This window comes from Pelobates fuscus, chromosome 10 (genome assembly GCF_036172605.1).
Source record: "Pelobates fuscus isolate aPelFus1 chromosome 10, aPelFus1.pri, whole genome shotgun sequence".
NCBI classification, from domain to species: Eukaryota; Metazoa; Chordata; class Amphibia; order Anura; family Pelobatidae; genus Pelobates; species Pelobates fuscus.
The window spans coordinates 7,983,022-8,009,820 of record NC_086326.1 but is presented as its reverse complement, the minus strand read 5'-3'; the positions used below and the strand labels follow the sequence as shown (position 1 = coordinate 8,009,820).

At 41.2% G+C, this 26,799-nt stretch overlaps 1 protein-coding gene across 1 annotated transcript in view; it reads left to right on the top strand.

Moving 5' to 3' along the window:
- TDRD1 (tudor domain containing 1) overlaps positions 1–26,799 on the top strand; it is a 46,320-nt gene that overhangs the window by 6,238 nt on the left and 13,283 nt on the right. The window contains exons 6-19 of the mRNA XM_063434180.1: positions 1,751–1,799; positions 2,024–2,116; positions 10,860–11,045; positions 16,083–16,226; positions 17,940–18,111; positions 19,736–19,828; positions 20,336–20,518; positions 20,846–20,953; positions 21,130–21,300; positions 21,618–21,863; positions 22,850–22,966; positions 24,550–24,660; positions 24,906–25,076; positions 25,961–26,401. Of these exons, the coding sequence (XP_063290250.1) occupies positions 1,751–1,799; positions 2,024–2,116; positions 10,860–11,045; positions 16,083–16,226; positions 17,940–18,111; positions 19,736–19,828; positions 20,336–20,518; positions 20,846–20,953; positions 21,130–21,300; positions 21,618–21,863; positions 22,850–22,966; positions 24,550–24,660; positions 24,906–25,076; positions 25,961–26,401 (2,285 nt within the window). The remainder of the gene's footprint in view (positions 1–1,750; positions 1,800–2,023; positions 2,117–10,859; positions 11,046–16,082; positions 16,227–17,939; positions 18,112–19,735; positions 19,829–20,335; positions 20,519–20,845; positions 20,954–21,129; positions 21,301–21,617; positions 21,864–22,849; positions 22,967–24,549; positions 24,661–24,905; positions 25,077–25,960; positions 26,402–26,799) is intronic.

Here is a 26,799-nt window from a genome sequence, read left to right as displayed (position 1 = left end):
AACTTTAACCCCTTAAGGACACATGACACGTGTGACATGTCATGATTCCCTTTTATTCCAGAAGTTTGGTCCTTAAGGGGTTAAAGAAGTGATGATATGCGACACTGCTGAAAGTGACGACGTGAGTATTAAGTCGACTACCAATGGCAATGTTTGTCAGTGTTTGTCATTCTGCAGGTTTAACATTAGGAAAGGTAGGGACTCCTTATGTAAAGCTTTGATAATTATCATTGTGGGAGAAAACATGGCTGCACTAGTACAACATTATACATTCATTAAAAAAAAAAGTGACTGCAGCTTTTAATGCTAAATATTTGGTAATTTTGTCTTTTTATTTTTGTGTTAATTAAAGGTGTGCCTCTCCCTATAATGTAAAAACAAATAATCCTCATGATATCAGAAAAGTTAGAATACAGTTGAGGGTGTGTATCAGTAGGATTTTGAACAACAAAAACCATTCCATTCAATTAAGGAAGCCAGCCTGAGATCTAAAACCTCCTTTTATGAAGGAATGTCATTCAGATCAAGGAGACCAAAAAGAACATGGGTATGGTCAGGAAACATTGATATGCAGACCACTTTTAATGGTCTTTTAGTTCATAGTGGCTCTTACCACCACTAGAGGCATTTCCTCTATGACAACAGTTAGACAGAGTTCTATTGGAGTGCAGCAGTAACAGCACCAGCGCTCCTCTTAGGAGTGTTAGAAGAAGACAAAGTGATGCCTGCCATGTCATAAGTGGAGTAGCGGTCAGCTGCACTTAGGGAAAGGGGGGCTGAATCTAAACAGTGAGAACACTATAGCATACAGGTTTGTATCTCTAAAGCCATAGTGTTCCTGGTTTTACAGAAGTTACATTTATAAAGGGCTACAGATTAACAGAAACACTGAAAATGAACTGCAGATGCGTATCGATTCGCCAGCGAATTTCTTTTTATTTATTTTTGAGCATTATGTTTAAAAAAACAACAAAGTGTCATAAATGAAAACATTAATTTATAGTGCTGGAGTGTTGTAAAATATGCTGGGCCCTTCTTTCCTCTGTATCCGGGAAAGCAAAGAGTTTACTTTCCTCTAGTCAAACGGCAAGTGGTTCTCCTCACTGCAGCTCTGCTTATAGATTGGAAAGCAATGCGTATGCATTACTCAGAACAACCGAGGAAGAGCACTGTCCCAACAGTTTCACAGCCATGAAGATGCCACCTTTAATGGGACCCTATGTTAATTGGCATAACAAATTTAGATGAAGGCCATCTGCAGTTTTTAGTTTTTACTATTGTATAGGGATTATATAAAGGCCTAAAGACTATATAAAGGCCTCATTGCGATGAGCCACGTCTAGCGGTGTGGTTTATTGCGATGAGCCACGTCTAGCGGTGTGGTTTATTGCGATGAGCCACGTCTAGCGGTGTGGTTTATTGCGATGAGCCACGTCTAGCGGTGTGGTTTATTGCGATGAGCCACGTCTAGCGGTGTGGTTTATTGCGATGAGCCACGTCTAGCGGTGTGGTTCATTGCTATGAGCCACGTCTAGCGGTGTGGTTCATTGCTATGAGCCATGTCCAGCGATCTGCCACGTCTAGCGGTGTGGTTCATTGCGATGGGCCATGTCTAGCGGTGGTTCATAAAATGATTCTGTGAGCCATTAGTGTTTACCACACAAACTGTTTCCAGCGACCTATCCATTTAAACCAGAAATTGACTTTAATGTTAACACTTTCTAGTCCTCGTTCTTGTTCTTTCTTACAGAAAAGATCAGGCTTTTTGCAGATCTGTGAATGACAAGACATCTCCCAAGGTAAAGATCTGCTGATATCTCGTGCTGGAGGGATTCTTCAGTCTGTTGGGGGAAAAAATAGCTGCAATCAGTGTTTTATTGCCAGTATATGTTTTCTATGGTTTCTGTCAGGAGGATTTATTTTGTAATTATTTTGAAGGGGTGAGGGTGTTACTCTTTACTGATAGTGGTGCTCCCCCAGGCAAACTGCTTTTTATTCTGTGTCTTGTTGTATTCTTCCCCAGGTGGAATCACCAGCCGTTCATTCCTTTCAGGAAAGGAAAGTAACATTCTCCGATTTAAGAAAATCCGAAATACAGGAAGAGGCGCAATTTGAGGTGCTTTTGTTTTTGTTCCTTAGACTTGCAGGAAGGTTGATGCTTTTGCAAATGAAGCAGTTTTTTTTTAGTTCAAACCGTTAACAGGTCAGTCTAGGCACTATAACCATTACAGTGTGCTGTAGTTGTTATGGTGCCAGTGGTCTCATGGTGCTACTAACAAATAAAAGTCTAACCACTCAAAAGCCCAAACTATCTGGCCCCTATCTGGTGTTTTTCTGATATATCTGAAGTAGAAATTCTTGTTCCGCTGTAGACGGCTTTTTCACCACTGTTTGTGCATCTTTCATTGGCTGAGAGTGTCATTTGATGCTGATGACAAACCTATTGCATCCAAGCGTGGAGTTGATTTCACATATTTAGAAGCAGGGCTCCAGAAACCTTTCACATTGACCTATTTAATGTGGTACTACTCATTTAATAATGATACAAAACCACAACTGTTTGAATTCCTATACATGCGCACATTACCAGTCATTCTCACATTTAAGTAAATAAGGACATACAGGTACTGGTTGGGCCTTCTAAAAGATGCAAAACAGGGTCATACACAGGTCAATATATTAAAGTAGAAATTATAATTTGAACGTATATGTTGGAATGCATTATTTCCTGGCTAATCATGGCAGCGTTTAACATATGGGTTTAGCTCCTCCCTCTAACCCTCAGGACAGGAAACACAAACAGTTAAGCATACCTTCCCCTGGTATAATAGGAACCCCATCAGCCATCACACCTCAGTCTTTTTTCCTGTCCCCATAGCCCTAGGACAGTTATATATTTTTTTTTTCCTCCCTGAATTTCAAAAGGGTAAAGTTTTTTAAAAAAAATAAAAAAATGTTATGCTCACCTGATCATGCTTCTATGATCTTAACCCTGTGGAGGTCAGCCTCCCTCCACAGGAAGCCCAGGCATTTGTAGCCTTTTCTCTCCACGAGCAGGGAACCCCTGGGAGCCATGGTGGGTAGTCCCCCTGGCATCTGGAGCCTGAGTTCGCCAGGATTAAAGCCTCCAGACCTCGATCAGACGATCATCTATCCGGTAAGACGCCCGCGCATGCGCAATGGCCACGGCCGGATTTTCGGCATATTTGCCCTCATCCAAAATGGCGGACTTGCGGGCAGTCGGCGCATGCGCGCCTCCTTAAAGGCACAGAGCGGGAAATTTGAAAATGGTGGTATTTCTGCAAATAAGCTGGCGTTTTCAGTTCCCTCTGTTGTACAGTGCTCTCTAGTGCCATATTCTGTCTCTGCAGGCATGTTTAACCCCTTAAGGACCAAACTTCTGGAATAAAAGGGAATCATGACATGTCACACATGTCATGTGTCCTTAAGGGGTTAATGTTTTCTTTTATAATACACAAGCATGTTCAAGTTTGGCTGCATGAAGTTCATTGTGACACCTTTGTTATGCAGCCCTTCTACTAAAATGGATCCAGCATCTCCATCTGCTAAGTCTACAATAGGTCATAGGTGAGCATTAATCTATATTCTATTTATTACGTTTAAAAAAGAGTGCATGGAGGGAACAGTCATATGACTTCTGTGTTTTACAGCCCTCAAGACCGGACTGGCCCTAGATCTCCATCTAAGAGGAGGGATAAACCGGCGGCCTGCCCTGGATGTGGCGCAAGGCCTTTGGATAACTGCAGGTTATGCCGCAAATGTTTATCCATGATCGCAGGAGAGTCGGAACATCGCAGGTCTCCTCAAGCCTCTACGTCCTCAACTTAGGACATAGCTTATTGGATTAAGCAAGCAGTGGCGGAAGGGATGTCAGAATCCAATAGAGGTAAAAGACCCAGGCGTGAGAGCTTTGGCCAAGAATCCGACCTATCTGAAGAAGACTTCAGACATCCTGCTGGTTCCTTGGATTATACCTTATCTCTTCTAGTGAGGAAGAGTCCACGGAACAACCGTGTTCATTGGACACAAAGGCTATGGAGCATCTAATCAAGGCAGTGAGAAAGACTCTAGATTTGCCAGAAGAAGTCAAGGAAGTTTCTACTTCTGATGGACACTTCGGAGATCTCCATAAAAGGAAACCTTCCTTTCCAGTGCACAGATCCATTAACCCCTTAATGACCAAACTTCTGGAATAAAAGGGAATCATGACGTGTCACACATGTCATGTGTCCTTAAGGGGTTAAAGAACTTATTCGCTCAGAGTTGAATGCTCCTGGAAAAAGGATTACAAGTCAGGGTAGATTATCAAAATTGTACCCTATTAAGGAGGAGGATTCAAGAATGTGGACAGCGGTCCCTAAGGTTGATGCTCCAATTATTAAAGTGGCAAAAAGATAAACTCTTCCGATTGATAGTAATGCTTCTCTCAAAGAACCCATTGATAAGAGAATTGCCGCAGATCTTTCTAAAGTCTTCACTACAGCAGGCTTGGGTTGTCATCCAGCAGTCTCTATCTCTGCTTTGTCCAGAGCATTACGTTCATGGATCCTTGATTTGGAAGAGGATATTGAGAGAGGAGTGAGTAGACGTCGCATGACGGACTCCTTGAAGGAGATCAAACTTGCCAGTGATTGGCTGTTGGAATCCTCCACAGACCTCATCAGGATTTTTTCCAAGGTCATGGCACACTCTGTTACTGCCAGAAGGGCTCTTTGGTTGAAATCCTGGGGAGCTGACCTCTCTTCCAAGAATAATTTATGTACCTTACCATTTCTGGGAGAGGTGCTTTTTGGCAGACCACTTGAGGATGCTATTAAAAGAGCGGCTGAGGTCAAGCAAATCTTGCTTCCACAAGACAGGCGTCCGAAGAGACCACAACAGGACCATCGTCCTTACAGGGCAGAGGGAGACTATAGAGATAGTAAAACCAATCGACCAGGCAGAGAATATACTCGGCTCTCCAATTGGAAGAGTGGTCAAACCGGAAAATCTTCCAGACCAAAGGCTCAAAATTCCTCCTTTCACCCCACCAGACAGTTCTGAAGGTGGCTTACGCCAGGTTGCCCCAAAAGCACGCTTTTCGTTCTTCTGGAGGACCTGGAGTGTGATTCCAGATGCTTGGGTGAATTCCGTAATCACCGCAGGATATTATCTGGAGTTCGAAGATATTTCCCCTCCACCAAGATTCATCAGAACAAGACTCCCTGTCGACAGACAAAAAAGAGAAGTCTTGACCCATTATGTTGCCAATCTATTTCTAGAAAGGGTCATTGTTCCGGTTCCTGTGAGAGAAAGGTTCCAAGGGTTCTATTCTCCCCTGTTCTTAGTAAAGAAACCAGGAGGAAAGTGGAGACCTATTCTAGATCTACACCAGCTCAACATCTTCTTAAGGATAAGAAAGTTTTGCATGGAATCCATCCGTTCCATCATTCCAGTGATACACCACAGAGACTGGTTAATCTCAATAGACCTAAAAGATGCCTACTTCCATGTTCCTGTCACCGAAAGACATCAGAAGTTTCTTCGGTTCTGTGTAAAGAAGGAGCTCTTCCATTTGGGATATGTACGGCCCCAAGAACCTTCTCGAAGATACTGGTCACGGTAATTGCTTTCCTGAGGAAGATGGATGTAGCCATTTACCACTACCTCGACGACATACTGGTAGTGGCCTCAGATTTCGAGATGTTACTCCAACACAGACATCTAGTACTTGAGACTCTCTCTCAGTTTGGGTGGCTCATCAACCAAGAGAAGAGTCATCTACAACCTTCAAGGGAGCTGGTGTTCTTAGGAGCAAACTTCTATACCCTCAAGGCGATGGTATCTCTCGCCCAAGAAAGAAAGTTGAAACTGCAGAATCGTATTCAGGTTTTTCTTCAAAAGGCTTCTGCTTCCGCAAGGGAGTTTATGAAACTCCTGGGTACCCTGACCTCTACTATAGATCTGGTCAGATGGGCACATTGGAATCTTCGTCCACTTCAACAGTATCTCCTGAAGAACTTCAAAACCAGCTCAGAGGACTGGGAAAACAGATCCACATTCCTCTCACCCTGAAAAGGAAGCTTCGTTGGTGGATGAAAGAAGAAAACATCTCCAGAGGTTTTCCTTTGAAGGAAGTCGACTGGGTAGTCATCACGACAGATGCCAGTCGATTCGGTTGGGGTGCACATCTGGGAAATTCCTTCGTCCAGGCAGAATGGACTCAGAATGCTCAGTACCTGCCTTCGGATATAAGAGAATTGAGAGCAACGTTTCTGGCTCTTCTTCATTTTCAGCATCTGATCAAAGGAGCCTGGGTGAAGTTGAGAGTGGACAACAAAGCGGCTGCTGCATATATCAACCATCAAGGGGGCACCAGGAGTGTCGCACTGATGAAAGAGGTGTCAGCAATCATGACCTGGGCACAAATACATGTGGAAGTTCTACGTGCGGTCTATCTTCCGGGAAAGGAGAATGTCTTGGCGGACTTCCTCAGCAGACCCCAGATAGAAGCCACAGAATGGCACCTGTCAAGAACGGTGTTTCAGCAATTGGTCCAGAGTTGGGGTCTTCCCCAAGTGGATCTCATGGCTACGGCTCAGAACACTCAAGTTCCTTTTTTTGTTTCAAGGAGATTCCATCCGAAGGCGCTGGATCAGGATGCTCTGTCAATCAAATGGCACTTTCGTCTTGCATATGTCTTTCCCCCAGTTCCTCTCATTCAGGCTGTTCTGAGGTAGATTTCCAGAGAACGTTGCAAAGTGATTGCAGTGATCCCCTTCTGGCCAAGACGTCCTTGGTTTCCTCTTCTGAGGAGGTTGGCAATGGAGGATCCTTGGGAGATTCCGGTCTCGGAGGATCTACTGACACAAGGCCCGGTGGTTCATCCAGAACCTTACAAGCTCAGGCTTCATGCATGGCTTCTGAAAGGCAATCCCTGATGAAACAAGGCTTATCGGAACAGGTGGTATCTACCCTTTTATGTTCCAGGAAGATCTCCACTTCTTCTACTTACCACAGAATATGGGAAGCCTTTGCGGTATGGTTGAACTCTTCGATACAGAACATGGGTCCTCCTACTGTCTCTCAAGTCTTAGGTTTCCTACAAGCAGGCCTGGAGAAGGGTCTCAGACTTAACACCCTGAAAGTTCACTGCTCAGCTATCTCTGCTCTTTCTGGCATTCGATGGGCACTTCATCCTATGGTGGTTCGTTTTTTCAAGGCCGTTTTACGTATTAGACCTCCTATCAGACAACTGGCGTCTCCTTGGAATTTGCCTCTGGTGCTGCAGGCACTAACGGAGCCTCTCTTCGAACCTATTGGGAACATACATATGCAGATCCTTTTTCAGAAGACACTATTATTACTGGCTCTAGTCTCTGCCAGAAGAATGTCTGACATCAGAGCTTTTTATCAGCTGAGGAACCTTACACTTCATTCTTCGATGATAGGGTCTGTAACGGGCCGTTTCACTTACAAGAGGATACAATCCGTTTAGGCGATAATCCCCTTTTTGAGAGACAGGCACAGCTACTGCAGAACACCAAACTCCTGAACTGGATACAAGATAACACTCCGAACTGGAACAGCTGAACAAGAAAAGCATACAATCCGCTTACACTCCTGGCAGTCAGCTTACAATCCAATTCCCCCCCAAGAACGAGACGACACTTCATTTTGAGGGTTAAACAGGAACTCAGGACTGGCTCATCCAGCCTGGCTTTTATTTCCAACTCCCACATACAGGCCACACCCAGGGGGAGGCATAAAAGAACCAATGACATAGATGTTACCTCCCACACATCCCCTCCCCTTAGTGTGACACATAATCCCATTATGCATACAGTTTAAAATATACTTTTACACAACTTTCATAACTTTAACACCATACATCACATTCACATAAAAATACATATCCACAATCAATCCATTCAGGGGAACAACATATTAAAAAATGGCATGGATCAGACCAGGGGTTCAAAAGTTAGTAAAGTATCTTTTAAAACCCCTAGCTTCCCAGCTCAGACTGTTTTTTTTTTTTTTCAGAGCCTTCTCTGTGCTGGAGAAGTAATCTAATTATCTCCAGCACAGAGACAGACTCCATTAACCACATGGTTACAGAAAGACATAAAACACTTTAAAATACAGAAAGTTACTTTTTAACCATAACACACAGACATTTCACATATCCCCAGATAGCTGGGATCTGAGCGCACAAAACTACCGAATAGCGCGCAGATCCTATTCACACAGTACAATTGCCATGGAGCTAAAGTCTTTCCCATAGTCTTTCATTATATGAATAGGCTCCATGGTATAGCTATCTGGGGTATCACATTCCCATAAAGTCTGGTCCATAGTCCAAAGGCAGCAGGCGGGCAACCAGGCTTCTCCAGTTCAGTGGCGAAGTTGGTTTCGCCACAGGGTCGTTCTCCGACCAAGACCTGAATTTCTTCCCAAGGTTGTTACATCTTTCCATCTCAATCAAGAAATTATCTTGCCTGCCTATTTTCAGCATCCTTCTACCCCTGAAGAATCAAGGTGTCATATGCTGGATCTTCGTAGATGTTTACTGATGTATATTGAGCCTCTGCTGCTTGGAGGAAATCCTCTCAATTATTCGTTATACCTTGGGGTTCTTGCAAAGGTGAAGCCGCCTCAGTCTCCACTCTTCGTTCCTGGAAAGTTTCTGCTATCTCCAGGGCTTATGGAGCGTGTGATGTTCCTGTTCCGAAAAACATCAAGGCTCATTCCACAAGATCCATCGCTACTTCATGGGCTGCAGAGTCAGGAGTTCCTGCAGAGTTTGCCTGTTCCTGTAAGTTTGCCAACTGGCCATCTCTAAAGACCTTTGTGAATCACTACAAAGTGGATATTGCTTCTCGTTCGGATTCGGAGTTTGGCCTGTCGGTCCTGAACTCCTTTAATCCGCATAGCTGATTTCTATATTAAACTATTTTTGTAACATGCATTTCCCTCCCTGTGTTATTATTGCTTGGGGAATCCCATATGTTAAATGCTGCCATGATTAGCCAGGAATAGGGAAAATGTATTCATACTTACCGTAATTTTCTTTTCCTGGCTATTATTCATGGCAGCATTTGGTTTCCCACCCTCTCTTGGATTTACTTCTTGTTACTTGACTGAGGTGTGATGGCTGATGGGGTTCCTATTATACCAGGGGAAGGTATGCTTAATTGTTTAATTGTTTGTGTTTCCTGTTCTGAGGGTTAGAGGGAGGAGCTAAACCCATATGTTAAATGCTGCCATGAATAATAGCCAGGAAAAGAAAATTACGGTAAGTATGAATAAATTTTCCCTAATCTTTTAAGGGGCATTATTGTCACCAGAGCCAGGGCAGCTTAATGTAGGGGTTTTTGTGCCTATAGCCTGTCTCAGAGATAAGGCAGTGTTTACATTGCTGCCAGTACCACCTCTAGGCGGCCACTAGAATTGCTTCCTATCTCAGTGTTCCATTGTGTGCAGCATCTATGTTCAAAATCTTTATACTGGTTTTGGCACAGCGCAATGTTTTTATTTGCATGCGCAATAGCTTCCCATTGGAAAAGCATTTGATTACCTGTGATCATTTTAGCTAAAGAGGCAAGGCCAGTGTGGTGAACGAGAAATGGTAAATAAACTCACCTTTTAATTCCACAGAGTGGGGGCTGGTCACTTAAATAGCTGGCTTAACACTAGTGTTAGCAATAGATAAAATAAATAGTAAATGAACCCTGGGCTGTCTCTTTAAAAGTGCAGAGTTTTGTTCTAGGCGGCAGTGTGTAATGACCTAGAATATCTATGGTATGTGCATGCTGCTCAATGCTGTGGGACAAGTCTCGCACTGAACCTGTACTCTAACTGATCTTCAGGATTCCTGAAAGGAACAAGCTTGTCCAGATTCCTAAAATTCACTTTATATAAACCAAACTGCCTGTAAGCTTCTTAAAAGGGCACCTAATATTTTTTGCCTCAAACTATTTTAGTTTCACTAATAGATGGAACGTTTAGTAAAACAGATTGTCCTTGTTGTGTGGATACCATGACTTTAAAAGAAACCTTCCCTCCTGTTTCAGCAACAGGCGCACTCTTCACAATGAAGCGCGCATGTTGCCGTAGTGGCCATTTCCCTCCAAATAATTATGGACAGTAAAATGAGATTCCGTGTACTGGTTCCTTCCATGCGTCTCTATAAAATGAGATCACCATTAACCGTCTGGTATTATTCAGTGTCTGGAATTGGGAAGGCAAGATACTCTTCAGCTCGGCTGTTTCTTTAACTTCATTGTTTTGACGAAAAACGTGAAATTGCTGATCTACAGAGTAACTGTTTATTGTATATGTTATATATACATATGTTCTATGTCTGCTTTCTTTATGCACGGTGTGATATAGAAACTGCTGTCTGTTCTCTTCACATGTGATGCAATGTGGGTAGGAGGTGCTGTCTGGTTTCTGCTTATTCACGCACAATGCGATATAGCCTTTCTTTACGCGCAGTGTGAAATTGCAGCTGCTCTCTGCTTTCTATTCTGCAAGTTTTCTACAGTTGTAAAATCACAACTAAAGTTCAATTAAAGGGACATACAACTGCCAAGATAAAAATCACTGTTTAGTACATATACCCCAATTAAAAAATTTTGCAACAATTAGGTGGGTGTATCTAATAACCGTTTGTAAAAGCAGCTAATCTCCTATAACACCAGATGGGTCTCTATGTTCACAAGGATTTTTCTGTCCTGTTGAGATGTTAGTAGTCATTGCAGTCATACACTTAATTTGTTTAAGTTGGCCCTATTCTAGAGGTAAATGGAATCCTGTGCTGCAGAGCTGACCCGTTATTTCTTTTGTTTAAATAGGGACTTGTTGTGGAATTTTCAAACCCATGTCATTTTTATGTTCAAATCTACAACACGAAATCAGTGGAATCTCTGCTCAAGATGTCAACGGCATTAAATGACCTCTACAGAAACCCACAGAACATCCAGAATGGCTATACCCCAGCCATCGGGGAGGTCTGTGTCGCTAAATACTCCCAGGATCAGGTAAGACTTCAGTGTATCTGTCTTGAAAAAGTTATGTGTATGTATGTATATATATATTTCCCTTCTGAAGAAAAATATCTGCAAAACTGGTCTCCCACTAACCTTTTAAAAGGATACTATATGCACCAAAGCAACTTTAGCCTAATGATGCAGTTTTTGTGTTTAGATCATTGCTGACTGCTCAATTCTCTGGCATTTAGGAGGTGAGTCACTTTTGTTTCTATTTATGTAGCCCTAACCACACCTCCCCTGAATGTGGCTCATTCATGGTAGCCACCTGACATGCTTCGCTGCACCTTTAGAATCTGCACTAACTGGATCTAAAACACGTCCTTGAGGAGCCAACTCGTAAAGAGGCCATACTAGATGTAGTGTTAACAAATGGAGATTTGGTATCAGATATTACTGTAGGTGAAAGTTTAGGATCCAGTGATCATCAGTCAGTGTGGTTTAATATAAGAACAGTGACTGAGTCACACCACACAAAAACAAAAGTTTTAGACTTTAGAAAAACAGACTTTTCTAAAATTAGAATATGTGTAAAGGAGTCATTATCAGACTGGAACAATTTAAATGGAGTCCAAGAGAAATGGGATTATTTAAAAGTTGCACTGCTGAAGGCAAGAGAAAATTGCATTAGGCTTGTCAGTAAAAGCAAAAAATTCAAGAAACCACTGTGGTACTCCACAGATGTGGCCAAAATAGTAAAAAACTAAAAGTTAGCATTTAGTAATTATAAAGAAAAAACAGAGCGAGGAAGACAATGATCTATAAGATTAGGCAGAAAGAGACTAAGCAAGTTATAAGAGCTTCCAAATCACACACAGAAGAGAAAATAGCACAGTCAGTTAAAAAAAAAAAAAAAAAGGGACAAAAAAAGGAAAGTAAAACAAGGATTAGTTAGATTAAAAACAAAAGAAGGAGCCCACAAGATCGACTACAGATGGCGAGCCTCCAGGACACTGGTGGTCCAAAAGGGATCAAATCTGCACAGCATCCAGGACATCAGGGACGCCCCGGCCTTCCTTCGGCTCCTAGATCTACCACAAGACCTGCTGTCCCCGAATATTGTGGCCACTAAGGACAGCAACTGCTCCCCTAACCGCACAAACACCTGGGACCCAGATAGGATCACCCCATTTACCCCCCAAAGCTCCACGCCAGATGCCTTCTCTGCAATTACGACATAAATGCACAGAGACGCTCACCTGTCAGAGGCTCGGCACACCCACCTGGTTTCAGCGGGGACACAGCAAACAACCCACGACCCGGTGTCATCTGGTCAACTGCAGGAGTACCCCGCAACAGGACCGACATTACATGACAAGAAACCGGCGGCAAGATAGCATAAACCGAGGACTTCCAACGGCAACAAACACCCTACTGCTACATGGCAACCCTGTGTTCCTGCCCCAGCTGCACCAAGGTGCCAAACCCGAGACAGTTACACTGGAACTGTTTTTACTTTATCGTTTTATTTTTATTCTTATTACTTTCTATATTTTCATTTTTTCTGCTTGGCATCCAGAGACCCACCTAATACGTCTAGCTGGTTCATATGTCTGGTCCGTTGATATGAGCAGCAGGACGTAGAACTTACGTATTTTCTCTCTCTCGTTGTCTCACCTACCAAGCATATTTTGCCTTAAAACGAACGGGGACATACAAGCAGTTATTATTATAATTATTTCCTCGAGTACAGGTTTAACCTAAACTATAACTGTTATTGAGTTTCAAGTTTTAATGTTCTGTAGCCAAAACAGGGTTATATAACCTTTCGCTTTAAAATTGTTTTGAAATGTTTTTAACTCTTTACACGCAACAGTACTAACCGTAAGCTTGCCTAGCTCAGTTTAACCCAACATAAACAAATGACAACATGCGGCTAGATCCTTCCATGTTTTAGCCTCTTCTAACATGTATGCCTAAACCTGCTAACCACTTCAAGTACCTATCTTTATAACTATGATAATCCTGCCTTATAACGAACGGGAACATGCCAGCAGCTATAATTATAATAGTTTCCTCAGTACAGGTTTAACCAATCTACAACTGTTATTAAGTTCCACTGTCCTCTAGACAAACAGTGATATATAACCTTTCATTTTAAAATTGGATTTAGAATGCCCTTAACTCTTTACAAGCAACGGTCCTAACCGTAAGCTTGCCTAGCTCAGCTAACCCAAAACAAACAAATGACAACATGCGACTAGAGCCCTCCATGTCTTAGCCTCTTCTAACATGTATGCCTAAACCTGCTAACCACTTCAGGTACTTGCCTTTATAACCATAATATTCTTCTCGGTATAAGTTTAAACTAATTTAGGGCGATTATTATGTGTTTACGCTCTCCAGACACTATTGAGATATTTCAACTCTCACTATACAATTATTTTAACATGTTATTAACTTTTTACACGTAACAGTACTAACCGTAAGCCTGCCTAACTCAACATGTTTAATCTTGAATACCTTGTTTGCCAATATGCCTGTCTGTAATTTGATATTATTCGTATACTAAAAACAAAAAGTGCAGTAATTTGCGATGACGCTAGATTGTTTTCTTATCTGTAAAGCTATGTGAAAATGCTGAAATGTCTATCTAAAACTGCACTCAAAAATAAAGAATTTAAAAAAAAAAAAGAAGGAAGGTATGCAGCAGAGGATAACTGCTTCAATGAATATATTTGTTCAGTATTTACAGATGAAAATGAAGAGGTTCTATTTCAACTGTCAAAAGTAAAGACAAATAAGTCAATGGGACCGGATGGAATACACCCAAAGTTATTAAAAGAGCTTAGTGGTGTACCAGTAAAACCATTAAGAGTTATTTAACCAATCATTGTTAACAAGAGTAGTCCCAGAAGATTGGAAGTTAGCGAATGTTGTGCCCATTCACAAGAAAGGTAGTAGGGAGGAGTCGGGCAACTATAGGCCAGTAAGCCTTACTGCAGTAGTGGGGAAAGTGATGGAAACCATGTTAAAGGATAGGATTGTTGAATATCTAAAAACACATGGATTTCAAGATAAGAGACAACATGGGTTTACTTCAGGGAGATCATGCCAAACTAATCTTATTGATTTTTTTGATTGGGTAACTAAAATTATAGATCAGGGTGGTGCTTCAGACATTGCTTACCTAGATTTCAGTAAGGCTTTTGACACTGTTCCACATAAAAGGCTCCTCAATAAACTGCAATATTTAAGTTTGGATTCCAATATTGTTGAATGGGTTAGGCAGTGGCTGAGTGACAGGCAACAGAGGGTTGTAGTCAATGGAGTATATTTGAAGCAAGGTCTAGTTACCAGTGGGGTACCTGAGGTATCTGTACTTGAGCCCATTCTCTTTAATATTTTTATTAGTGATATTGCAGAAGGTCTTGATGGTAAGGTATGTCTTTTTGCAGATGATATTAAATTTGCAACACAGTTGATGTTCCAGGAGGGATATGGCAAATGATTTAGATGAATTAGAAAAATGGTCCAAGCTGTGGCAACTTATATTTAATGTGGATAAGTGCAAGATAATGCATATTGGACGTAAAAACCCAAGGGCAGAGTACAGAATATTTGATAGAGTCCAAACCGCAACATCTGAGGAAAGGGATTCAGGGGTGATAATTTCAGATGACTTAAAGGTATGCAGACAATGTAATAGACCAGCAGGAAATGCTAGCAGAATGCTTGGTTGTATAAGGAAAGGTATTAGCACTAGAAAGAGGGAAGTGCTCATGCCATTGTACAGAACACTGGTGAGACCTCATGACTATTGTACGCAGTACTGGAGACCATATCTCCAGAAAGATATTGAAACTTTAGAGAGAGTTCAGAGAAGGGCTACTAAACTGGTTCATGGATTGCAGGATAAAACTTACAAGGAAAGGTTAAAGGATCTTAACATGTATAGCTTGGAGGAAAGACGAGACAGGGGGGATATGATAGAAACATTTAAATAAATAAAGGGAATCGACACAGTAAAGGAGGAGACTATATTTAAAAGAAGAAACTACCACAACAAGAGGACATAGTCTTAAATTAGAGGGATAAAGGTTAAAAAAATTATCAGGAATTATTACTTTACTGAGAGGGTAGTGGATGCATGGAATAGGCTTCCAGCTGAAGTGGTAGAGGTTAACACAGTAAAGGAGTTTAAGCATGCGTGGGATTGGCATAAGGCTATCCTAACTATAAGATAAGGCCAGGGACTAATGAAAGTATTTAGAAAATTGGGCAGACTAGATGGGCCGAATGATCCTTATCATTATCAAATAGGAAAGCATATAATACTTTTGGAATGAGAAAGTTTGAATGTGCTCGCTGCACATGTGCATTAGGTCCCAATACTCCTTTGAGAAATATTGGAGGAGACCATCCCTCCTCTCTGACGTCGTGAGAGGCAGCACTGAGAGGAAAAAGAGATTTACTCTCTAAATCCAATCCAAAATAGAGCATTGGGACCTATTGTGCATTGAATCAATGCTTTCCTTTAATTATTCAACTCAATAGTCTTCAATCGAGCGACGGTCCGTTCTGACCCCAAACTTCCTTTGCAGTCCAAGTTTTCAAACAGGACTGCGAAACATAAATCTGTCTCAAGCTGGTTTGTGCATCGGGAGCAAATGATAGTCTGAGAGTCTCTGTGGCGACCCTGTCTGACGCTTTCATTTTGCAGCCTCAGACTGCAATGTAAGTTAAGGGGCTGAGCTTACCGGCCCTGGACTTTTGGGTTAAATCATTCATTAATAGTTTACACTGAAGGAAAGCCAGCGCCAGGGACCTACTGGCACCACAACAACTTAATTACTATTTAGTTGTTACGATGCCCAGAGTGTCTTTTTTAATACCTACATTTCCCAGTAATTTATTTAAATAGAAACAAAGTGGTTTAAGCCAAATGCCCATTACTGTCATGCTACATATACATACATCTTTACAATCCTTGTTTTCCTAACACGGGACAGCTGTTCTTTCAGTAGTATCTGCTGCTGGTAGCGGAGACTAGAAGTACAGTAATTGTTGCCACCGTTTCTATTGCAGCATTGGTATAGAGTGTTTGTGCAGGACACAGAAGTCGTCTTGAAGACTGCGCAAGTCCTTTATATTGACTATGGGAATCAGGAGACCGTGTCATTCAGTGATCTACAGCAGATGCATAAAGACCTGGAACTACTTCCACCAGCCGTAAGCTTGATGTTTGTAGACTGATCATGGATGGGGACAATCCGAGGTCCAGATGAAAGGAAACTAAAAACTAACATTGGCATTTCTGTTCTATTACAATAACAGATCTAAGTGTAAATCAAACATTTCTTTGTGGTGGCACTATGTACACTGGGTGTGTGTTCTGTTACATGCTGTCTGACAGTCTCACATGTGATGCAGACAATGCCAGCAGTGATGTCTTTGGGTGGTTTAGATGCATCTCATAGAGTTCAGTATACTTTATCTAATACAAGCTGTGATATATATACACTGATACTAAATGGGCTCTAATAACCTGAGGGCCACAACTAGTAGGTATAGACTGCTTTCTTCATGTATAAATCTGAAGAGAAAGTCATAACATTGTGAGACTGCACAACAGAACAGAAGCCATCAGTTTGAATGACTTTCACTCCGTTATTGTTACCTTGCTATCAGTAAATCGAGGAGGACTCCCTAAGTTCTGGCTTGTGATTGCTGTATAGAGTTCTATAGTCCCAAGTTTCGCAGTCAGTGTGAATTTTGGGGCAAATTTCTATTTACCGTATATACTCGAGTATAAGTCGAGTTTTTCAGCACATTTTTTGTGCTGAAAAACCCCAACTCGACTTATACTCGAGTCACTGTCTGTATTATGGCAATTTATATTGCCATAATACAGACTGGGGGCTGGCAGAGAGCGCTTACCTCTCCTGCAGCTCCCTTCTCCTCCGCGCTGGTCCGGTCAGCTCCCAGTGTAAGTCTAGCGAGAGACGCGGGGTCATAGTGCGGCTCTCGCAAGACTTACACTGGGAGCTGACAGAGGAGCTGACCGGACCCGCGCACAGGAGATGCAGGAGAGGTAAGGGCTCTCTGCCAGCCCCTTCCACTGAACTGCCAATGCCACTGGACCACCAGGGAGTGAGAGCCCCCCTCCCTGCCATGTATTAAGCAGGGAGGGGGCACGAAAAAAATAAAAAAATAATAATAGTAGAATATTAATAAAATAAAAAATAATACAAAAAAAAAAATAATAATAATAAAAATGCCCACCCCCCACCAAGGCTCTGCAACACACATACACACTGCACTCATACTCATATACACACACACACACACACACACACTGCAGTCATATACACACAAACACACACACAGTGCACTCATACACACACACACTGCACTCATACACACACACTGCATTCATTATATACACACACTGTAAATAAATATTCAATTAATATATTTTTTTAGGATCTAATTTTATTCAGAAATTTACCAGTAGCTGCTGCATTTCTCACCCTAGTCTTATACTCGAGTCAATAAGTTTTCCCAGTTTTGGGGGGTAAAATTAGGGGCTTCGGCTTATATTCGGGTCGGCTTATACTCGAGTATATACGGTAGTTTTAGTCATTGTCCTTTTGACTAAAGCACTATTTAATTTTAGCCGGATTTTAAACAGCTGATTTGTTTTAGTCGACTAAATCTCAAAAATGTTATTCAATAAAAATTGTTGGTCAACTAAATTAACACTGGTCGCAGTGTCTGTTGCCGTGGTCACAAATGGGCAGTTCTCCAGCTATTGCAGATCTCTATCTCCCATGGGGTTTGATTATGTTGGGAATGCAGGACACCTTTGTCGGGTTGTTGTTGAAACCTTAGTTGATGGACTTTCCAATATACCTCCTTTATTTGATCTATTGATTCCAACAGGCAATTCAATGTTCTTTAGCGAACCTCTCTGCTCCGTCTTGTGGGTGGACCCCCGAATGCCTCTTAGATATCAGAAAACTGCTCCTGGGAAAACCACTCGCCATCACAATTATCTCTCGTAGGGCACAAGAGGAAATGCCATCTTACGGGGTCGATATTTTCTTACCATCAGGTAAGGTTTGACCTTAAATACTGTTTACTCGTGGGAAGCACTTTCTAGGTAACCTTTTGCCATTTTAATAGGTATTGGACACTCAGGGCTGTATGTCTTGGTTGTAGCTAGCATGGGGGTTAAAGTTAGTGGATTTAATGAATAAATACACTGAACTCCATGTAAATGTGTGTTACTATTAATAGACTTATGCAAAGCAAAAAAAGAAATTCAATTTGTCCTGGAAGAAAATTTACGTTGGATGAACAGAGTTTCGTCCATGTAGCGTTGCCGTTTAGAAAAACAGTTCAGACAAACCAAAATGGTTTACTGCACTGCTAGGCATGAACAGTGAAACAGGCTGTCACTCTCACACTGGCACTGCGATGGTTAACACACAATCACTGCTGGTCTGACCCTGTCACATCCATACAGGCACCGCGAGGGTTAACACACAATCCCTGCTGGTCTGACACTAGGATCAATGACACAGTCACAGCCATACAGACACAGCGAGGGTTAATCACTGCTGGTCTAGCAATCAACCATTCTCCTCTGCGATCAATCAGCAGCATATTGGTACCGAAAAACGTAGAAATAAGCTTCTTCTCTAATGCGTTACAGACAGAATCGCCTTTTCCGTTGCTTGTTTAATTTGTTCTAAATCTGTTCAGAGTTGCAGGATTTGGGCGAATCACACTTCATTGAAAGCCAAACGCACAAGCCTAAAGATTAATACATTATCCTACGTTAGCTTGGCCATTATCCGTAAAACAGTCACATTCCAGCACATCAAACAATGTCCCTTTATTTAGCAATGTTGCCACTGCTACAACAGTCTTTGTCCAGCTTTAATAAAGGGACATGGTTTCAAAGGATGTGCTGGGATATTTTCTTTCTTGAGAATGTTTGTGCTGGATTCGTGACCCTGTGTGCTAGGTGCTCCCCTTACTTTGGATTCCGTTATCAGTAAAACAGTCAGCCAGTGCATACCAAAAATAGTTTATAGGAAAATGTTGGGTACTACACTCCTGGGGATAAACACATTCTCGCTTACACTGTCTTAATCTAGCGAGAAATAACTCTATATATTAAATAAACCTGTCGTGCATATCAGTAGCCTTGCACTGTTTAATGTGAAAGTCAAATGTAAAAATGTTAGTAAAAAAAAAAGACCGCTTGTTGATTTGTACCCTAGAAGTTCAGCAGTAAGACCATACTATGGACAGACATCATTGTCTATTGAGAATAAACTGCAGATATATCGATCGGTGGATAGACATTCACCTTCATATATTTGGCAATGTTAGCTTCGGATCCTGGATCTAGTTATTTATGTCCTGTTTTAATCTACCTGACGCTGACCAGACATTAATAGTTATGAATGATCAGAACCCTGTAACAAGGAATACATTGGGTGTTTATCATTCTGAAATTATTGATCACCTTATAGCTTGCATTGCCAGCCATTAATCTGTGTAGAACATGTCTGTCTTACTATCACAACCATTGATGCAGGATCTTATTCCTTCACGGCTGATTCATCCATGGGTTTCGTGTTTATGGCCCATAGTGCTATTTTTATAAGAACTCCTCCTGTTGCTCTGTTTTTGTTAAAGTATAATTCTCTTGTATTTCTGCTTAGGAGTGAATATGGCCAAACTGCTTGTAGAGAAAGGATATGCGTTTACCGAAAAAGGAAAAAGTCCCATCCGAAATCACAATCCCCCACAGGAGCGTAAGAGTAACACATTGATTCAAAGCTTGCTGTGTTTTCTGTCCATTTCCTAAATGCAATGTGTTTGTGTGTTCATACAAGAGATAAATAGAATAACTTACCATGCTTTCTTTGGACTTTCTCCACCAGCTAAAAGTTTACATAAGGGATTTTCATTGGTCGTAGCAATCACTGATGTAAACTTTATTAATTTTGTAATCGATCGAAGGGTTCCTTTTGTCCTTACATTACTCTCCTTTTGCAGTATCTATTCCAGCTAGCTTTCATGGGTTTTATCAGCAATTCTACCAGTTAGTCAGAGAATGTAATGCAGCCTGATCCCAAGGACCCTCTCCAAAGAGGGGTCTGTATCCTTCTAGCTATCAGATGGGTAGGTTGGAGACAACCGCCTTCTCTTTGGGAAATTGTAGCTCTCGAGGATCTACTGCATGTGTTAGCTGCATGCCTTTTAATTTTTTCTTAAAATTTTGCAGAATAACAAAATATTTACAATTTTTTTTTCTGCAGTTCCACACCTGGAGAAAGCCAAAGAACTCCTTGATGGGAAGAGTGAGAATCCCAGCAATGAATCACAGCCACAGACCCAGACACTGAAAATGATTGCTGTGGCTGTAGGAAATGTTTTCAATGCTGCCATCACAGATATTCAGAGTCCAGACGATTTTTTCTGTCAGCAGCTGCAGAATGCAAGTTCGTACATACTGTCCATTCTTTAGAAGATAAATTGGGTTCTTCACTAAACTCTGAATATGAGGAAATGAAACCTTGATTGGAAAAACCTAGGCTAATAGAACTGATTTGGAAATATTCTTCACTCTGCTATTTCAGTCATAGAATTGCTATAAGTCCATGTTTAGGGAATTATCCAATGGAACTTTGTACTTAATGCTAATTATAACCTCTAAGCACCCAGTATATGTAAACCTGCTGCCCAATACCCTTTAGACATTGTACAATGCTGCAGGATATCGTGTTGCTTTACAAATTGTGTTTTTTTAATTTTTTTTTCTTGTGTAGAAGATCTTGCCGAGCTCATGGACAGCATGAGCAAACATTACAAAGTAATGCCGGCCAGTCCTAGTTTTGTCCCAGCTGTGGGGGATATGTGCAGCGCACAGTTTACAGGTAACTCACAAGCCAACATTGTTGTTTATACACAGGTGTACAGGTATGCAAATGAGGTGTGTGACACCTAACCTAGTAATCAGAGACATTCACACCGGGAGAATAAAAAAGTAAAATAAATGTCTGTGTCTCCTGCCGTGAAATGCTTGGCATTGAATGGTTAATTCTTTTTCCAGAGGATGACCGCTGGTACCGAGCTAGCATTCTAAAGTACACCTCACAGGATTCTGTGCTTGTTGGCTACGTAGATTATGGAAATGTGGAGATCTTGCCTGTCTCCAGACTCCGACCCATTCTCCCCAGTATGATGATGTTACCTTTACAAGCCATAAAGTGCAGTTTAGCAGGTAGGAAGCCATTGCGATAAGGTTTATTGATTATGAAACGTTTTCTCACAATACTATATTCTTCTGTCTTATCTTGGCATATAGATTCTTTGCAGATTTTATTTTATTTTTTATATTCCCTCTAGTCATGTTTGACGAGGATATTCATTAACACAAAGACTGACATGGGAATTCACAATTCTGCTTAGCTGGAATTAATTAATTTATTTGCAGACTTTTCCAGTTCAGTTACTTTGACTTACTAATTTACAATTCATTAGTAATTTCCTGCCGCTCAGATAGTGCTTGACCATCTAAATCTTGCCTACTATTTGCAGGTGTTAAACCTCCCTCTGAAACGTGGTCTAAAGAGGCTACAGCTGCCATGATGACGCTAGTTGCCAACAAGATCATCACGGTTAAAGTGGTAGCACAGTCGGAGTTCTCCTTGATTGTGGATCTTATAGATGTGTCCGTGAATCCTGAGCTTCTAATCTCAAATTACCTGATTAAGGCTGGCATGGCAGTGGAAAAAGAGACCACGAGTGCCAAATCTCACAGTTTAGAAGACAGCAAGCCTAACGGTAAGTCGTGTGGTTTATTGCTTGTAAATAGGCAACGGCCTAATAAAAACAAATTAATTTGTGTCTGCAATCAAGTGAAGTATTGGAGTCCGCATTGTCACGTATTCATCCGCACATAAAAATTATGACTAATGGCATTTACTGTTCTGACAGGAAAAGTTGTGCCGAGCAAAATTACTGTCCTGACAGGAAAAGTTGTGCTGAGCAGCAATCATGCAAATAGGAACCTGGTAACTGCCTTTGGGGTCAAAGGCCGGTTACAACCTATCCGATCCACAGGCAGCCCAGTTATCCTCTTGCTCAGTGCCCTGTCGTTGTCTCCCTTGTGGTTGCCAGAGAGCGCGTTATTGGCATTGATTTTGACTTCCGTGTTTTCTGGCATCCCTGACCCCTGGATTTTCCCTATCGTTGTGTCTCTTTCTGTGTCCCTTGACCTCGGTTATTCCTGACTATTCTTTGGTACGTTAGTCCGGCCATTCTAAGGTCCGGTATACGTTGCCTATCAGTCCTCTGTGTTACACAATTCTACGTGCTGGATCATACTGTAATCCTGACACGCACATGTTGATTATATTATATATGCTTGGTTAATCAGGAGCCCTCTGCACAGCAATAGCTGTAAGCTTTCCCTAAAGGTTTATTCTTAAATTCACTAAAATGAGTAAAAGAAGAGAATTTCTCCCAGTATTCTTTATTTTTACAAAATCTATTTCATCTCTTCTTAAACTTCAATCAACATATGAAATGCATAATTTTCTAATCTTAAATTATCAATCACTAGTCAATGATCATTGGCAGCTTCCACATATTCCCGTGAGAAAAGAGGAACTAATTGGGTCATAATAATGATGAGCAGTGTTGGAGAGTTCTTTTAAAGAGGCACGGTGGTTACCCTCTTGTAGATGGGTTGTGGGATATAGAATAAAGCTTTTATTAAATGACATAATAGATCATTGAGAATACATTTGTCTCCTCCTCCTCCTTAGCGGTAGATTCACTGCCATTGGAATGGATTGAGCTTCCTATTGGACGTCCTGTTGAAGTTGCAGTTTGTGTGTTGCTAAGCCCAGGAGAATTCTACTGCCAGCTCTGCAGTGAGAAAGGTAACCGTCAAACCAGGCTATTCACTAAGGAATGGGACAATTGTTGACTGTTCACAGGAAACTCTAAATTTGAGGCCAATATAGCTGAATTAGAGCATTTTTCCAATTCAGATATTTTGTTCTTGAATTTGAAATTCACATTTAATTCCCAACAATTCACACTTTATTGTGGGAGCATGTCACGGGAGCAAGCTTGTAACATAGCAGCCATTCCTTCTACCAAGCAAATGTATTGAGGTGTGATAACTTTTCTTTACTAGCAATTTCTGGTCTTGACTGGAGCTTACCCATTATTATATAGTGCATCATTCAAAGTGCAAAAAATATTTATTTTTAGGCTGTCTATGCGTTTTGTGTTGTAAAAAGCAAACAAACTTTGTCCGCTTCAGTTATTAGCCAATGCAGCACAGAGGGGATGGACTGACGGGGACTTTTATTTAGCATTAAAAACTGTTTAATGCTGAATGAAATGATGGTACTAGGGGACTCGAGTTTAATGAGATGAAGTAGACCCCGTGCCTACAGTGTCCCTTTAAAGGAATGCTCTAAGCACCATAACCACTGCAACATTATGGAGTCCCCTAGCACTATCCTATGCATTGAGCAAGCCATTTCCAAACTGGTTTACACTATCTTTTGGGCACCCATGGTACATTTGGATAGAAGCTCCTAATCTGCTTTAGCAATATCAGATGTGTCCCTGTTCAGAAATCTTTCATTCACTGAGTGTCATTCTTCAGATTCCTTATAAACCGTAAAAGTCCTAGACCAAGCAGATCGTTAGACAGGGGACACTTTCTAAATTGTTACTTTTTGTATGTTGAAGAGATGAAATGTACGTTCTTGTATACATATGCATTCACAGAGTGTAGTAGCCGTCTGCTACTTTTAATTACTGAGGAGAGACTGACATCTACTGGTCATACTGCAAATCTTACACTTGTTAAGTAAGTGTGTAATGAATATCATGGGACACTAAATTAAACTTTCTAAATGATTCAGTACTGTTAGAAAAATGTCAAGATGATTTATCAACAAAAAATACCCTAGACTTTAAGTGACTTGGAATGTTTTCTAAATGTATTAAATAATTTGGAAAGCAAATTTAAACTAAGGTAAACGTCTGCTAACTAGACAATTTTGGCACTAGATATTATACTAATATCATTAAAATAAATTTAAATACATAAAGGGAATCAACACAGTAAAGGAGGAAACTATATTTAAAAGAAGAAAAACTACCACAACCAGAGGACATAGTCTTAAATTAGAGGGACAAAGGTTTAAAAATAATATCAGGAAGTATTACTTTACTGAGAGGGTAGTGGATGCATGGAATAGCCTTCCAGCTGAAGTGGTAGAGGTTAACACAATAAAGGAGTTTAAGCATGCGTGGGATAGGCATAAGGCTATCCTAACTATAAGATAAGGCCAGGGACTAATGAAAGTATTTAGAATACTGGGCAGACTAGATGGGCCGAATGGTTCTCATCCGCCGTCACATTCTGTGTTTCTATTAGTTCACTAATATTCGTGGTGTTTACGTATACCATAAAGTCGATGCTATTTGTGTATATTTTCAGATTTATCGTCACTCAGAGAAGTGAACAGGTTGCTGAGTCAATATTGTTTGAAGCATAAATCCAAGGATTATAATCCAAAGCAGGGGGAGCTGTGTTGCTCCTTTTTCTCTGGTGAGTAAGAGGACACTTGATTTATTATGGACTCGACACCATGGCATAAAACTGTCTCAGTGAAGGTTTTCATAAAGTACTTTTTACTTGCCTTCACATGTCAGGATTGTGAGTTTTACTCTTTATGAATTAAAAGAAACGTCTGTGTGTAATATAACTGGCAGGACCTTTATTCTAGAACACTGACTCTAAATGACCGCTGACCACAAGTTAATAATCTAATATTTATTACAAAAATTTAACAGGTGATAAAAATTGGTACCGGGCACAGGTGATCAAGCTTATCGAGACTGAGAAGGCAAAAGTAAACTTTTTGGATTATGGGAACGTAGAGGAAGTAGCTGTTGATAAACTCTGCAAAATGCCCTCACAATTTTTGGAACTTCCTTTTCAAGCAGTTAAATGCAGTTTGGCTGGTAAGTTAGTGCTTCACAAACTTATTTTTATATAATAGAGTTGTCATTGGTAAACATAAGTAAAACCTGACTGCCTTGTTAAAGGAACTCTAAAGTGTTGGAAATGGATTATAACTGTGTTCCTAACGCTTCTAGTCCCTAATTATATAGGTCTCCCCTCGCTTGTCTGGGCGATTAAAAATAAAGGTTTTACTCCCCTTTTTCCATCGCTGGCGCTCGCTCTGTGCTGCTTACCTCTCACATTGTTAAACCCATAGTCTGATATGCAGCCAGCACCAAACAGTCATCCAAACTTCCCTATAGGGGGCCAGGAATTCTCCCGCATCACATGATGGCGTTGCACTCAGTGCCGCGGAAGCTTCTCTAGTGGTTGTCATGAAGGCGGCCTCCAAAGGTGCATTTAACCCTTCCATGTAAACATTGCAGCTTCTACAAATGGGCAGTGTTTACTTTGCAGGGTTAACAGAAGTGGTGGCCTGGGAGACTTGAGTGCTCATGGGAAATACATGGTTATATTTTGGGGCCGTTTTGTTCCTTTTTAACAGCATGTAAAAATAATGAAGTATGTCTTTTTTTTTTTATGTACACTTTAGTGTATAATGGGAGTGGGTAAAGGAATTGAGATTGTGTTTCAGAGATTACTGAGAATTTCAGATATTGACAGAACACATCTCCACAAAGAGACATGTTTCTGCTCACTTAGCTCACTAAGCCCACTTATTACTAAGCTGTGTGGTTTGTAATTTTAATAAAAATCTGCAATGAATACAAGAAACTGCACAGTCCCCAGGACACTAAATGCAAGGGATCGGTAGATTTTCTATCTAATAGGAAGCTAATAATTTTTTATCTTTATTTTTTACCCCCGCTAACAAAATCTATAGGTGTAAAGCCTATAGGAAAGAACTGGAGGCGAGAATCATGTGAGAAGTTTCAGATGTGTGTAGCTGGCCTTAAGCTTCAGGCTAAAGCGGTTAGTAAGCATGAAGATGGCTACTCTGTGGAACTTGTGGATACAAAGAGCAGTAAGCTTATCAGCAATGTCCTTATTGCGGAGGGAGCAGCCATTTCTGATGACGACAGGGAAAACAGAATGTCAAGCGGCGACTCTAAATCCGTACATAAAATAAGTGTGCCAGACACCTCACCCAGGAAGATTACATCAAATAGATATTCTGCAAATGGGGAAGCTCCTGCAGTTACAGATCCATCCGGTAGCAGCATTTTGCCCGTCACAAAACAAACGTCTCCAGTTGAACCGGTGAAGGATTTGTCCAAAGAATCTTCCGTAGTGAATAAAATGACCCTTAATCAACGGCAGGAAGGTATGGACAGAAAACCCATTTACTGACATTTTCAAAGCTGTATTTCTTGCATTATCGCTCCCCCTGCCGCCCCCTCACCAGTGAATAAATGGTTTAAACACCTTTATTCACTTACCTGATCCCAGCGCCGATATCCCTCGACGCTGGGTAGACTCACACATTAGACATCCCTATAGGAAAGCATTGCTCTCCTACTGGCAAAAATCTGACACTGGAGTTCCTCATGCAGAGCGTGAGGATGTCCAGCGTCAGATACTAGACCAAAGGTTTGTTTCAATCCATGAAGCGCCTCCATTGGCTGTCTGACTGCCTCATTGCTGCAATGTAAACGTAAATTCAAAGTTTCTCTGAAATTGCAATGTTTAACATTGCAGCACTAAGGGCAATAGGTACACTGC